Source organism: Mus caroli, chromosome 4 (genome assembly GCF_900094665.2).
Source record: "Mus caroli chromosome 4, CAROLI_EIJ_v1.1, whole genome shotgun sequence".
Taxonomy (NCBI): domain Eukaryota; kingdom Metazoa; phylum Chordata; class Mammalia; order Rodentia; family Muridae; genus Mus; species Mus caroli.
The window spans coordinates 10,331,896-10,347,764 of record NC_034573.1 but is presented as its reverse complement, the minus strand read 5'-3'; the positions used below and the strand labels follow the sequence as shown (position 1 = coordinate 10,347,764).

General features: G+C 39.5%; 1 protein-coding gene across 7 annotated transcripts in view; it reads left to right on the top strand.

Annotated features, from left to right (window-relative positions):
• Slc26a7 (solute carrier family 26 member 7) overlaps window positions 1-6,222 on the top strand; it is a 121,699-nt gene extending 115,477 nt beyond the window's left edge. For 5 of the 7 annotated variants that reach the window (XM_029476360.1, XM_029476359.1, XM_029476362.1 and 2 more), the window contains 3 exons: window positions 2,011-2,065; window positions 2,152-2,255; window positions 3,158-6,222. In XM_029476360.1, the coding sequence (XP_029332220.1) occupies window positions 2,011-2,065; window positions 2,152-2,255; window positions 3,158-3,193 (195 nt within the window). In that variant the 3' untranslated portion in view covers window positions 3,194-6,222. The remainder of the gene's footprint in view (window positions 1-2,010; window positions 2,066-2,151; window positions 2,256-3,157) is intronic. The other 2 variants (XM_021160580.2, XM_029476363.1) reach the window with 1 other exon arrangement.
• The last annotated feature ends 9,647 nt before the right edge of the window (window positions 6,223-15,869 follow it).

The window sequence follows — 15,869 nt, the reverse complement described above, 5'->3', positions numbered from 1 at the left end:
CCTTTCCTTTCCTTTCCTTTCCTTTCCTTTCCTTTCCTTTCCTTTCCTTTCCTTTCCTTTCCTTTCCTTTCCTTTCCTTTCCTTTCCTTTCTCCTCTCTTCCCCCCATCCCTCACCATGTGGTTATTTGAGTGAATGTGGCTACATGAATGACATGGTGCATGTGTGTATGTCAAAGGAGAAACACAGGACTCAGTGCTGGCTTTCAACCTTGTTTGAGACAGTATGTGTTTGTCATATGCCAGGTAGCTGACATATGATAGGGACTTTTCCTGTCTCTGCCCCATCCCTCTGTATTGACAGGAGCAGTGGGCTGTTCTCTTTTTCTGTACTGTTTTAGGTTTGTTTGGAGGGCTCAAAATCAGGTCTTGGTGTGTTTGTGACAAGAGCTTTACCTACTGAGCCATCTCCCCAGCCCTCATCTGTTTGCTTTTCTATAAACTAGAAGTAAAGAGCTCTCCCCTTCTTCACATTGTGACTTCATAGGAAACACCCAGTAAAGCGTGGAAGTGGTCGGCACAGTTAGTAAGCATGCAGCAATGCTAACATCTATTATTATATTTCTTGCTTTAAAAAGTCATGACTTGAGCTAGTGAGATGCCTTGGTAGATAAAGGGTTTTGCCAGGCAAGACTGACAACCTGAGTTGATTCCCCAGAACCTGCATAAGCATGAATCATTCCACAACAGAGTTTCGTTTTGTTGGTTGTTCTTTTAATTTCCAATATGTGCTGTTGTATGCTCATGTATGAACACAAATGTACATATAATAATAACACATACATACATACATACATACACATATCACCTGATTTATATATACATATATGTATAGCGAGTTTTAAGACCATTTCTTAAAAGGGCAAATATTTTTGCAAGCACTATTATTTCTTAGTTCCAGCTACCCTGAGAAAAAGTTTGGAGCCATGAGCAGCAGGGCCTGACCAGCTACGCCAGTTTCTCTGTTGTTTAGGAACCCTCTAGATTGTGTACTGAGCAACTTCAGCACTAAGAGCATTGATGTTGGAGTTGTGGAGGGAAGGGAGCTGGATGCCTTGTACTTATTCTTTTGCCAGTGTTGGGCAGATCGGTGAACTGGAGATTGTCTTTGTCAACATCAATGGGCCATCCATAACAGCAATGTGTTTGAGTTCCCTTGGGCCAAAGAAAAAGTCAAACACCAAGAGGTCACTTTGAATTAATCACATTAACTTAAAGAAATGGAAGCCACTTATTGAATGTCAAAGTCAGAGCCTGTAGTTTATTTTTGTTGTTGTTGTTGTTTTTCATTTATACTCACCTCTGATTAATCCACAGTTCTCACTTTTCAAAAAGGACTTCTGATGGAGAAAGATGAGAGAAATGATGTATCATGTAGCATACATGCTTAGAATACATTCTAGATTGTATTGTAATTGCAGCTGTCCATGTTTTGTATATAGGAAATATCACTGTCATATAACCGGTTCCATCCAACTATAAATGAAACTTTACATGCATGCTTAGCCAGATTTCATGCTCTTAGTCTGCTTTTGGTGAATTAAAATCACTGGCTCCTAAATTATTTCTGGCTAAGTTGTCTAGAAGGTAAGAGTCAAGGCCTTAGTCTGCCTGTGCATGAATTCGACTCTTCCACTTGGTGCACCAAGTATGAAAGTTAGCAGGCTAGCATCCTTCATCACCTCCACGGGCTGGTTCTGGACTTTCCATAAAAGATGTTGACAGCAGTCCTCTCTCATTTTTACAAGGAAGCAAAGATTATGTTTTCATTTTTCTAAAGAAATGGTAATAGGAGCAGCTAAATTTAGTCTCTGTAGAATATTTCAATGTGAATCCTTTCGAGAGTGCTGGGCACGTCCTTAACTGTGTAACAATGCCTCCCTCTGGTGGTTTGATTTCAGAAATGTTTCTTCATTTGTTTTCCCAAGAGTTCTCCCTTTCCCAAAGCCTGGTTCTTCCCTCTAGTCTGCTACCCAGCACTAACCATGTGTCTGCTCTTTTCCTTCTTCCAGCTCTACCTTGATTGCAAGAGCAGGAGTGTGGATGTGTTCTTAGCCAACTGTACAGGTAAGACGGTGTTGTCAGCTACCATCAGATGAGTCCTCTCAGCTGCTTCATGTGTCTTTACATATCCTGTGCCTTCTTCTTTGCAGCATCCTTGATAAAAGCAATGACATACTATGGAGACCTAGACACTGAAAAACCAATTTTTTTTGACTCGGTACCTGCTGCAATAAGTATCATCCAATCAAATAAGGTGAGTTGGTTAAGTTAGGGAACAAGAGTTTTGTAGGAAAAACTGGAATACATCATTGTTGGAAGTTTTATAAGGTTCTCTTCTCACTGATCTCTAAGAAGAAAAAAAAAATCTATGAATAACCCTTGCCTCTGCATCTGACACATTTACTTTAAAAGGAATAATTCCATTCCATTTTATGGGCAAGTTATGAACAACTGTTAAATAATTTGAATCTTCTAATGTTGTCCTGGCTTAGAGAATTTGATGATCACCTTAGCTTTAATCTAAGATCCACTGTCCTGGAATTTGACCTTGGAGCTCTCCAATGCAAATACTAAATATCAATTTTAAATAAATTTTGTGCTCAGATACTCATGTCAGTAGGCTTATTTATAGTCATCTTTTGGAGCATCATTTATGGCTTGTGGTGGTCACGTGACTATAAGTACGCAAATTACTGTGCAATATTGGGCTTTTGTTAATGATTTTGTAATGATTCCCACAGTCGTGGTTTCCAGCAATGTCGCTGTAGCTCTGAGTCATTTTGCCTTTCGCCATTACCGGGCAGCATTAGCGCTTCCCACGGGACTGAGCTCATCTTCAGTCAGAACAGTAACACTATCATTATTATTATGTACGTGCACTGAGTACCTACTGCATTCTAGAATATTCTAAAGCTCTCAGACATATTAATTAAATTTGCCAGTGCATGTGAGATAGGGATTCTTACTCAGCCAATTTTTAGAAGTAGGAAAACAAAGGCCAAGTCCAGTATTTGGCTGGTTTCAAAGTCAGTCGCTGGGCATGGGATATGGAGCTTTGTTACTGATGGGTGTGGCTTATGTTACTGCTGCTCTTTCATTGCAGTGCAGATTATGAGGTAAGTGAGTAATATGTGATTCTTTTTTCTTCTTTTTTAGAATTTGAGCAAGGCCAGTGACCACAGTGAAGTCTGAGACCCATGTGTTGAAGTGCACGCCTCATCTTTGGCAGCTGCCCCAAAGAGGCCAGATCCTGGCATTTTGCACACATTTTGGTGTATATACAGTATATCACTCAGTAAGAATGATATGACTTGGCAACTGCATAGCCACTGGCCAAGACTTGCTGACCTTCTATTTTTTTCTAATTTTTCTTAATAAACAGATTCATTTAGTTATTTCATATAGGCATCAATATGCATTTAGCTTTAGTTTACTGAACAGTAAACATGCTTTTATTTCCTGTTATGAGAGTATTTTGTATGGTATTATTTCTTTTTTGTTGTAAGCTAACAAGTGGAGAAACACTTTTTTTCAGAAATGGTTTGGATTATTTATAATCCATTTGTAAAAAATATTACATCATCTAGTTAAAAAAAAGAGTGTTAGCAAATGTGCCATTTCTCCATAGTTTTTATCCCAACGTTATTTAAACATCAGTAAGACAAAGTACCACCTTATACAGTGAAAAGTGAAATCTACAGATATAAAGCAGCTGAGAAAAAAGACAACATAAAAGTTATTAATGTCAATGCCCATCAACACAATCACTCTGACAATATTCATGTGTTCAACTATGAGTTCATATGTGGAAGAAAACTGGTGTTTTAGTAAAACCAAGTTCGTGACATTAATCTGTTGAGTTGTGGATACTGGAAACCATTTGTGTGTACAATCAGATAATTCTGACTACTGCATTGCCACACAAAAGATATTCTGCTTTCAGACTTATTTTATTGCAACCAGAGAATATGAGAATTTGATATATAATTATTTCACAGATATGATCTTTTCAATAACAAAATATCATAAGTAGAATGCTTTTGTGCTTTTGGATACAAGATTAACCTTTAGAAATTTTGAATTTTCTACTTGAGATATAAAAAGTCAGTAAAATGTAATCTGTTTTTAATCTATACTGAGATAGATATATGGCAGATAGAACAACAGACAGAGAGACAGAAGACAGGTAGGCAACAGACAGACAGATGACAGATAGATCTCCATGGTATGTTTTCCATTTTCTTTTGTTAGAGGTGAGCTTGAATGTGATTATCTGTAAATTTGCTCAAATAATACGATAATGTACAACACTAATGGCCAGACATGAGTTTAAACTTTTTTCATGCTTGTATATTTTATTTTTAACTATATACAACTATGAGATCTAACAATTTTCTAATAAATTGTCTTATATATGAAGCCATAGATTAAATTATGCTTTATTCTTAATGGTATCTAAACTATTATACAAACTTACTAACACTGTCAGAAAACAAAAAACAGATCCTACAAAAAAGAGTTTGAAAAACAAGTTAAAAATAGAAATTAAACATTGGCCTTCTAGTGTGGTGCTTATGGGCATCTGTAAGAGCAAATTCTAACTCCTGTCCAAGTGACAGACTGGAATATTTCTTAGGCAATGCAAAGCAAACATTCACATGATCCACCATTTTAACACCTCAGTCTTTGGTAGGATGAAATAATAAATGAAGATGCCAAAAATAGTGTTCCAAATTTTCATGGTCATTTTCATTTTTACTGAAACAAATTAAAAAGAACAGTCTTGGTTCCCAAAATCACTTCAATCTCTTTGTCACGTATTGGGGTAGTGCCAAGTAAGGTGACCAGTATTGTTTACAGATGCTTTTCTAAGGAAAAGTTGAGGGGAACTTAGGAATAATTTCCTTATAAAAAGGAGTCTTATTCTGTACCACCCACTTTCATCTTGTTAATGGTACACGGTGGTGATATTCTTCATCCCCAATCCATTGGACTCTATCATATAATCATGAGTCATGCTGAGCCAAGAAAAGAAATATATTATGGTACATGTAAAGTGATATTTTGCTCTACAAGTTTGGCCTTAATTAAACTCATGAATTATAGGCATTTTTAATTTTTTGTAGACTATGAACCCTGGCTGATATTGAAGTCATCATTGCTGTATGGTTTATTCTGTTTTGTTGTTAATGCTCAGACAGTATTGTCTGAGAAATTACATCTGAGTGCATTTAAGTATTTAGAGTATAAGTTTAATGCATAGAAAGTTAACCCCATTAATTTCAGTATCAAACATTGTTACAGTCAAAGACAAGGAAGACCAAACCACACACTTTAAAAGTCCACTGCTCTGTAGTTTATGCCAAGACCACAATGACTCTTTACCCCAAGAAAGTCTCTTGACTTAAGTTCTGAGACTCCAAAGACTGCACATAAGTGTTAGACATACAAGTGTTTATCTCAAAGCAGAAGCAGAGAAAGCAGAAGCTACAACGTGGCTCTAGTGTTGCAATGTTTTCTATAAGCCCACTGACCGTATGGGGCCATGTTATTTTTATATGATAAACTACTCCCATAGAACTTACTATAGTCAAATAACATTAAAAAAAAACTGACCTATACAAGTGTTAAGAACCTAATATGACAGACATGAAATATGTAACTAGGAAAAACTGTTAACATTAAACATCACATTTATGCAAATTAAATGCCCTTAAAATTTTGCCATTTGTCTTTCATTTTAAAGGTTATTTGCCCTCAATTATATAATTTCAGTGTTATAAAGTTTAGCTTAAACTCCTTTGCAATAATTTATTTGACAGAACTCCATTCTAAAACCATGCAATGTAATGAGAATAGAGATCTTTCCTTTTTAATGAAAACATTAGCATGTTAATACCCCGTATGAATAATGCCTGACATTCAACAATTGTGGAAATATGTTGGTATGTTGCTGAACATACATACACCTCTGAAATGCCAGTTCTGCATCCTGTGGGTAGATGATCACATATGCTTTCTGGCAGCGAGTTTATTGCCAGATTTTAAACAGGGAGTTAGTTATGTGGTGCTTGTGGCGCTTTCAGAACCCAAAGATTTGTAGTCTGGAATCATGTAGTCTCATATGCTGCACTTATTTTTATATTTTTCAATGCAGTTAATTATTGTTTTTATATAATTATTTGTACTAACTCAGCATGGAACAACCAATTTACATGGAAATAAATTGAAATATGTTAACTACAATTCTTAAGTGGGGTTGTGTCTATTATTTCTGAGTATTTAGCCCCCTGCAAAAAAAATAATACATACTGCTTTCCAGCTCTGACTACTGAACAGTGCATGTTCATTATTCCTAGCAATTTGTTCTTATAAAATTTCAGCCTGGGCCTGTAAACTCTGTGCCTTGATTTATGCACTACTGAAAGGGGTGTGTTTTTGTTTTTCTGGTTTTCTGGGTTTTTTTGTTTTGTTTTGTTTTCCCTTTTTTGGTGTTTTGCTAATGCTTCAGTTGCACAACACTCGTTTGCCAGACTTCCATTCTCTTTGTTCTAATGTTTATTTATGTCTGTATTTCTGTTTCTTGTCTGTCTTCTTTGCTGTGTGCTTTTAGTTGTCTTTTCTGGCTTCTGAGGCTGAGTTCAACTTTAATGGCAACTGTTCAAAACCAAGAAAATAAACAACTTTTTTTTTCCCTTATGTGGAGGCACAGGAGGGAATAAAACACAAAAACAACCTCCACCCTGCCCTCCCACCTTGCCTTCTGACTGGGAACTTCAGGGAATAAATAGAATGTTTTTTACTTTAATTACATCCTCATAGACATTATTCCCACATAGGATTCAATCCAAAGATCCCCCCCCACACACACACACTCCCTGTGTCATCTTGTGGATTCATGCCCCCCTGAAATTTCAAAATGCATTCCAAGTCCCATTACATAGTAACTTAATGACACATGGCTGAGAATTAGAGATGCGAGTATTTCCTAGACGAAATTTCTCTCTAGCCACGAACCTGTGCAACAAGCTGGATACATACTCCCCAAACTATAGAAAAAGGACAAGAGGAGGAAAGGTGCTCTCACCTGAAGAACATGAATGCAAGAAGAGAATGCAGGCAACAACAGAGGAAACAATGCAGGGCGCCAGGTTCACTAGATTCAGAGTCGTTAAATTGTTTCCAGGTGCTCATTCATTTATTCTTGTGAGTGCTTACGTATATGTTCAAGAGTGTGTGTGTGTGTGTGTGTGTGTGTGTGTGTGTGTGTGTGTGTGTGTGTAAGACAGCGAGAGAGAGAGAGAGAGAGAGAGAGAGAGAGAGAGAGAGAGAGAGAGAGAGAGAGAGAGAGAGAGAGAGAGAGAGAGAGAGAGAGAGAGAGAGAGAGAGAGAGAGAGAGAGAGAGAGACCTAGAGACTTTCGGGAGTTGGTTCTCTCCTTTGGATTCCATATGGACTCCAGGGATTGAATTTCAGTTTCTGGCTTGGCAGCAAGGGCCGTTATCTTCTTAACCATATACCTACCCAGACCCGTTGAATCTTAAATCTTGAAGATTAACCTCTTTAGTCTGTCGATTCTCCACCTTCTGGACTCTCTAGAGGGAAGTCTTCCTGCTAAAGCTCCACAGAATCGCTTCCAAAGCCTGCAGTGCTGGAAGCTGTCAAAGCCTGAGAAGTCTCAGGCAGCTCCCACCGAGCCATCCCTATTTCTCTCAGTTCACAGTGTGTCACACACTGACAGTGTGATTGTTGGTGTCACTCCATTTCTAGTCCTGCTGATGTGGCTGATTAAATTTATAATGTGACAGTCTATGGCAACCATTTTATGTCTTTGTCTGGGTCTTGTCCCACTTCCTGAAAGAGTTGACATGGCAGACAGTGGGGCGTACAAACGGGATTTCTTTATTGTCAGTTTAGAATCAACTTTTAAACAGAAAAAAAAAAAATCTTAAAGTCGATTGCGTTTTTGGCCTTAAAGGAAACAGGTTTGACCCTTGCGGGAGTCAGGATGGTCCTGAATTACAGCTCAAAAGCACTTAGAGGGCTTAGGAGCACTCAGACTAAAAGTGCTCCCATAAGGGCACAGTGAGTTCATAGGTCGTTGGCAGGAACACTAGAGCTTCAGGTCTCAGAAGTGGTGAGTCTTAGAAGCTAAAAGCAACTATGATGAGATGACAAATTCCCTTCTGCAGCATGGCTTCCCTTCTTCAACGTTTTTTTTTTTTTTTTTTTTTTTTTTTTTTTTTTTTTTTTTTTTTTTTTTTTTTTTTTTTTTTTTTGAGGCGGAGGCAGGAGGCAGGGAGGCATTCCCTTCTTGCCTGCGAGTCCTGGAGTCTGTATGAGCCAAGCTCCCAACCCAGGTTAGAAGCTTCAAGTGATTGGGACACCCTGATTGGCTAAATATAGGTATGTGAATGAGGTGAAAGACAGCAGGGACGAGAGACGCACAGTAAGAGATGTGTGTAGGAGGGAGCAGGAAAACAGAGCCACCAAAAATTGCCAGAAGTTAACAATCAGATCCAAAGGTCCCATCTCTGCCAGGGGAGGGAATCTCCAGGGAAAGTTTTTGTCCTTGGTTATTAAGTCAAATTTGCAGGCTACTTACTACTTCCAGATGGGGATTTCCACTCAACAAGCTTTTGTTTGTTTTGTTTTCTGTTCCTTTTTTCAGTTTCTGGGACAGCACTAATATCAATGGCATTCTTCTATTGCTTTTATCTGGGTCTCTGTATGGAAATTGCAGGGCTTTACCTGGGCTGTATTTGGAAGAATCTAGCCCTAACAATAGGTCACAGCTACAAATACCTCCTTGTTAAATGTTCTCCCTCATCTTTGCTACAATTTTCAAAGATGTTTCTTATTTTATACTAATGGATAAGTTGAGGATTCTCCCAGTTTTCACACGCCTACACACACACAGACACACACATAGACACACACACAGACACACACACACAGACACACACACAGAGACACACAGACACACACACAGACACACACACACAGACACACACAGACACACAGACACACACAGAGACACACACAGGGTCAGACAGACACACACACACAGACGACAAACACACACACAGACACACAGAGAGAGACACACACAGAGACACACACTAAGACAGACAGACAGACACACACAGACACACACACACACGCGCACACAGACACACAGAGACAGACAGACAGACAGACACACAGACACATATATATAGACACATGCACACAGACATACATACACACACAGAGACACAGACACACAGACACACACACACACACACAGAGACACAGAGGGAGACACACACACACAGACACACACACAGAGACAGACAGACACACACACACAGACACACACACAGACACACAGACACATTCAATTCTTGCCTTTCATAGTTTACTATATATGCAACCAGAAGGAACAAGTCATTCCTTCAAGGCTTTGCCTGGGTTAAGGAGTAAAATTGGAGAATTCTCAGTCTGTAGGTATAAATGTGGAGGGGGTATGGCAACCACCAGCCTGCAATTCCAGCCTGGGAGGGTAGAGCCTAATTCAGCCCAGTTCTCTGACAATGTGTAACAAAAGTTGTCTCTTCTGGTTTCTAATAATATGTCTTCTTTTGTGTATTTATTTCATGGCTACATTCCTACCATCTCTCTGTTAATGGTTATCTATTTATTCTTCAGAATGGAGGCTTTGTCTATAACTTGTCTTTTGCTTTGTAGCCATGACTGTAATTGCTTTTAAAGTACATCTTCTACCAACAGCAATCTGGGCTCTTAGTATCCATCTCAAAACTTTGACCTCTACCAATTTTCCAGTTCCCAAAGCTCCTTCCATATCTTTTAGGTCATAGCAGAAGTTCTCAGTTTAGCAACAAAACCCATCAGTCTGTTTGAGCATCTGTAACCAAATACTAAATGCCTATGGCTGAAACAGGAACAAATTTCTATTTTAGAGGTTAGAAATACAGTTAAGGTGCAGACCAATTTGGTGTCTGGTAAGTACATTCCCCTTGGTTTGTAGTTGGATGCCTTTTCTGTGTGTCTTTATGGTAGAAGAAGCTATTTTTATATATACTAGTGTTTTCCTTTAAGTTCACTAATATTCTGAGGTCCGGGACTCAAACTCATGAACTGGTACAGTCTTGTCAGCCCCATTGCCATATCGAATGGTTAGATTTCTGTAGGGTAAACGATCCAAGCTTACTTCTGGATTTGAAAACACCAATCCTGGAGCTTGAAAACCCACCAATCCCTGAGTTTGAAAACCCACCAATCCCTGAGTTTGAAAACCCACCAATCCCTGTGTTTGAAAACCACTATTCCCTGTGTTAGGCTTGGACCTATGTTTGCCCTTACACAATCTGGGAAGGGCTGTCTGTTCTTCTTCCCTCAACTCCAGCCCCACGGAGAAAACATCAGGATAGCATGTCTCTGCATTTCTGGTAACCCTGTCCAGGGGTTCAGTTTTTGACCATAGATTACCCCTCATAGCTGACACTACTGGTCATCACTCCTCACTTAAGCTCTATAAACACCCCAGGGACTCAACTTCATTGACCTCCACCCATGAGATCACTGAACCTACCCTAGAGCTGCCTCCCAATAAACTTACCTTTATCTTGATTCATATTGAATTGGCTCATTAGGCTGGTGGAAATCTATTATCTTGGGCTCATTCCAAGCTAAGTACTTGAAATCTCACCAATCCCTATCCTGAAAAACTCTGCTCCCAAGAAACCATATGTAAGCCTTCTTTCCTAATCAGCTCCTTGCTGTTTATGGCTTAAGCAGAAGTATCTTCTTGTGTCTCTCTCAACAAATCTCTACTGTAACATTTGCTGGGCAGTGTGACTTTGTGGTATTTCTTGGCTCCTGATGGCCAGGATACCTTTCCCCTCAGAACTGCAGCACATTCACTGTCGAACCTTTCCTGTCAGAGCTGTAACACTTCCACAGGGGAGTCCTTCTCTCAGAGCTGTGTCACACAATATCCGTTTATGAATTTTGGAGAAACAAAAATTAGCCTATAGTAAAGAATTATAAATGTTCTATGCATTAATAACTTTCATTTTTTAAAAAAAATTGGATGTTTTATTTATTTACATTTCAAATGTTATCCTCCTTTCCAGGTTCCCCTCTGCAACTCTCCTATCCCATCCCCCCTTACTCTGCCTCTATGAAGGTGCCCCTCCACCCACCTACCCACTCCTATCTCACAGCCCTAGCATTCCTCTACACTGGGGCATCAAACCTTCACAGGACCAAGGTCCTCCCCTCCCATTGATGCTAGATAAGGCCCCTTCAGCTCCTTCAGTCCTTTCCCTAACTCTTCCATTGGGATTCCTGTGTTCAAATTGAGGGTTGGCTGAGAACATCCACATCTGTATTGGTCAGGATCTGGCAGAGCCTCTTGAGAGACAGCTGTATTAGGCTCCTGTCAGCAAGCACTTCCTGAAATCAACAATAAGTGTCTGGTTTGGTATCTGCATGTAGGATAGATCCCCAGGTGGGACAGTCTCTGGATAGCCTTTCCTTCAGTCTTCAGTCTCTGCTCTACTCTTTGTCCCTGTATTTCCTTTAGACAGGAGCAATTCTGGAAAATATCTTCCTGAGTGAGATAACTCAGTCACAAAAGAACACAGATGTTATGCACTCACTTTTAAATGGGTATTAGGCAAAGAATGTGGAATACCCATGATACAACTCATGGACCACATGAAGCTCAAGAGGAAGGAAGACCAAAGGGTGAATGCTTCAGTCCTACTTAGAAGGGGGAAAAATAATCAAGGGAAGTAGAGGGTGGGAGGGGCTTGAAAGAAAGACAGGAGGGGGAGGGGCAAAAGAGGGGGAAGAATCAGGTATGGGAGGAGATGGAGGAGATGTAGAGAGGGTCAGGAAATTGAACAGAGGTGTGTAGCAATGAGGGATGGGGAACTTGGGGTAGCAACCAGAAAGTTCCAGATGCCAGGAAATAAAGACCCTCCCAGAACCCCATGGGGGTGACATTAGCTGAAATACCCCACCAAGGGGAGGGAGAACCTGTTGAGATGAAGCAATCCATCCATAACTTTCCTTCCTTGTGCCTAAAAAATACAAAGCAATCTTAGTGGAATTTGTTGATTCATCAAAACAAAGAAAAAAGTTAAAAGGAAATGAAAGTAGATTGATGATTAGTAGGAAAGGGAATAGGGCTCAGCAGAAGTAAGAGGTCTGGAGAACATGATAGGTGATGGATACGTTCAAAATATGTCACAATGTATGCAAATCTTACAAGGAAACACACTAGTGTGTATAATTAACATATGCTAATGAACATACAAATGATTCATTTGCATATATATAACTTTACATAAAAATAACATAGTTGATCCTGAGTGGTCTACTTAAAACATTCTGGTAGGAGAATTGCAAGTTCAAAGCCTGTCTGAGTTCAAGATCATCTGTGGCAACTTCTTGAATTCTTGCTCACAATAAGTAAGTAGTAATAGATGTTGCCGCTGGGTCCCTTGTCTGTGTGGAACGAGTCTCTGGAGCAGGTGGACAAGGAATCAGCATGAATTGACAGACAGACTCAACACAAGGGAGTGTGGATCTGAATGTAATTTGTCAAATCCAGCATCAAAATTTTTATACAGAAGAAAATAGGGAAGTTGGGTGACACACCTGCGTTACTGGATTCTTACACAAAACAAAGGAATACAAATATGGAAGAACTGGCAGGAACCAACTGGGGTAAAACTCAATGTTAACAACTGGGATCAAAAACAGCTCCACCTAAGGTCCACTTATTCCTAGAAGCCAGGGGCAAGGGCTTTGTGCCCTTGCCATAGTTCCTACTCTAGTCTATTGTATAGTCCACCTTCCCCCTAGGCCATTGTAAATACTTGTGTATGAGTGTAACTCAGCTATCTATAGTTCTAAGTATCTACTCTGGTTCCTCTTTAGGTCACAAACTTCCTTCTTCCTTGATAATGGTAAATTCCTGTGTAGGGTAGTGACTTAGCTATCCATGCCCAAGGTTGGATCAAGGACTGCCTAGAAACTAACATAGCTATATGTCAAAATATCAATCCTTAGGAGCACTTGTAATAAAGCAATATTAAGGGAAAGCACACATATCCGTTTACCAACTAAAGCAAGGACATTGGAGCATTCTTTATACAGGATGCCACGATTCCAGGAGACTGTTTCCGTGAACTTTTCACCTTGGGACAGCGCCCAAGTTTTCGGGGCCTGTTGCGCTTGTCACTACTGGAGTGGATGTAGCAAGATGTTTAGTGGTAGAAGGTCTAAATTGAATCCCCTGTATTGTAAAAACCAACCAACCAATGAACCAACCAATCAACAACCAACCAACCAACCAACCAACCAACCAAGCTACTAACCAACCAACCAACCTTCTGCCTCTCAAAAGAGCAGCATAAACACCTGGTGAATCTGATGTGGAAGAAAGTACAAAATAAATAAATAAATAAATAAATAAATAAATAAATAAAAATAAAAAAAAAAGAAAGAAAGTCAAATTGTCAGGATTGGGTATATTATATGCCAACTACTTGGAAGCAAGGTGTTACATCCTGGGGATGGATGTAACAATGAGTTACCTACCTAAAGGAGATTGACTTTAATTGGCTAGCTTTTCCCTAACTAGACACTTTCACCGATTAAAGAGGCAGCTACTGGCTGAATCTTGCCGTAATTTCCCACTGTGGGGTTTTGTTTATGTTTTGTGCTTTTTAGTTAGGGTTTTACTGCTGTGAACAGATATCATGACCAAGGCAAGTCTTATAAAAAACAACATTTAATTGGGGCTGGCTTACAGGTTCAGAGGTTCAGTCCATTACCATCAAAGTGGGAGCATGGCAGCATCCAGGAAGGCATGATGCAGGAGGAGCTGAGAGTTCTACGTCTTCATCCAAAGGCTACTAGTGGAAGACTGACTTCCAGGCAACTAGGGTGAGGATCTTATGCCTAAACCCACAGTGACACACTTACTCCAACCAGGTCACACCTATTCCAACAAGGCCATACCTCCAAATGGTGCCACTCCCTGGTCCACCAAACCATCACAGCTTGGTTACCACTAAGTGGTTAAGCACTGTAAATCTATTCCAAAATATCCAGTACTTGAAAATTCTAATTTTTTTTGATTTACCAGCAAAAAAGAGGCCATTCTATATAAGATTCGGAAGCTTTTCATGGCTTAGAAACCTGACACTTTGTTCATATTCTGAAAAAAATCATAGCCCAGAAGAGCAGCTGCTCGACTTTTAGAACCCTCCAATAATGAGTGAAATAGACAGAAAACTAGAATTCCACCATGATTTTCTTTCTTTCTTTCTTTCTTTCTTTCTTTCTTTCTTTCTTTCTTTCTTTCTTTCTTTCTTTCTTTTTTTTTTTTAAATCTAGTTTAAATGCAGCTTCTCGTATTGTGAATGCAAGAGGAGGAGATATAAAGGCCTGCTCTTACAGATCAGAGCCACCACTTACTGATCAGCTCCCACAACTCTATGCTCCTTCCATCTTTCTTGCACATTGTTGAATATACTATTGACTCCCAAGTTTCTGCACTGCCCATTTCCTTACAAAGTTTGAAGGAACCTACCCTTTCAGTAAGAGTACATTTGCTTAAGCTAATGAAGCCAAGACCACTGGAAGGATGAAAAGAACAAGGACACAGGAAGAATGAATAGAAGACTGTAAGGATGACTGACCACATCATAGTAGGATTTTAAGAGTATCTAAATACTCCACTGAGTCAGATTATCCACTTCCCTGGCCTAAAATTCTCATCATTAGCCATTTCTTTGGAATGGAGTAAGAAGAATAAAGAACTAAAAGCACATAGATTCTATTCTGATATATTTGTCTCTGGAATAATTTATCCAAGTAGTTTGAAAGACATTATCACCAGGACATGAGAGATCAAAGCTCAGAATAAATGCTGGTGAGGAAAGATGATTAATGATGCATCTGGGTTGTGTTAAGAGCAAAGTGGAGGAGGAAATGTGGTCTTGGGAGCAGGGTGGTTGTAAGGGAGGACAGGAGATGAATGGAGAGGGGGGCATTCATGGGTAACCCAAATGAACAGGGTGTAGTTTCACCCCACCTTAGTGACAGACACTTCATGTAGCTGTGTGTTTTGTTTGCTTGTTTGTTTTGTTTTGTTTTGTTTTGCTGTGGAATTAAAATTTGAGGAAAGTGGTAGGACTGTCCAAATGGAGTTGGTATAGTATTCCTGTTGCAGCTGCCTCCTCTCTTCCCTCCCCATTCCTCTTTTCACATCATGAAAATATTAAAATATCAACTCTTTACTTAATAAGATTAAAAACTATAAATTGAAGCTTGCCTCCTCCCCCTTTAAAATCTATTTGAGACATAAAACTTGGAATGTACCTGCAGTGGAATTCCTATAGGTATTGGCCAAGTATGCAGATTCAGACAATATCCACAGGACCTCATCAGTAGGGTTTCTGTCTGTAGGTGTGAGAAAGGGGGCTGGAAAGCTTTGTATCTTAGAGCTTAGCATCAGAGCCACAAAGCCTTTCTTTAGTGACCTTTGAAATGAGATCTTCTTGTCTTAGCTGCCTTGCTCTCTTTCAGCTCTTACATCAGTCACAATGAAAAGCAAAGCATCAGTGTGCCCAGAATACTGCTTGGAGGTGACAGCATCTGACTGTGTCATATGGTGCACATGCGCATAGTGATAGAGATTTTACAAGACTCGAATCTTTCAGAAAACACGTGAAACCTATGTGTTTGGTTTTTGTTTATTTATTTAAACCTTTCTGGCTAAATTCTATGGTTTTCCTGACAGGTTAGCTTGCACTTAGTATCTTTTATTATGGAAACTTTAAATT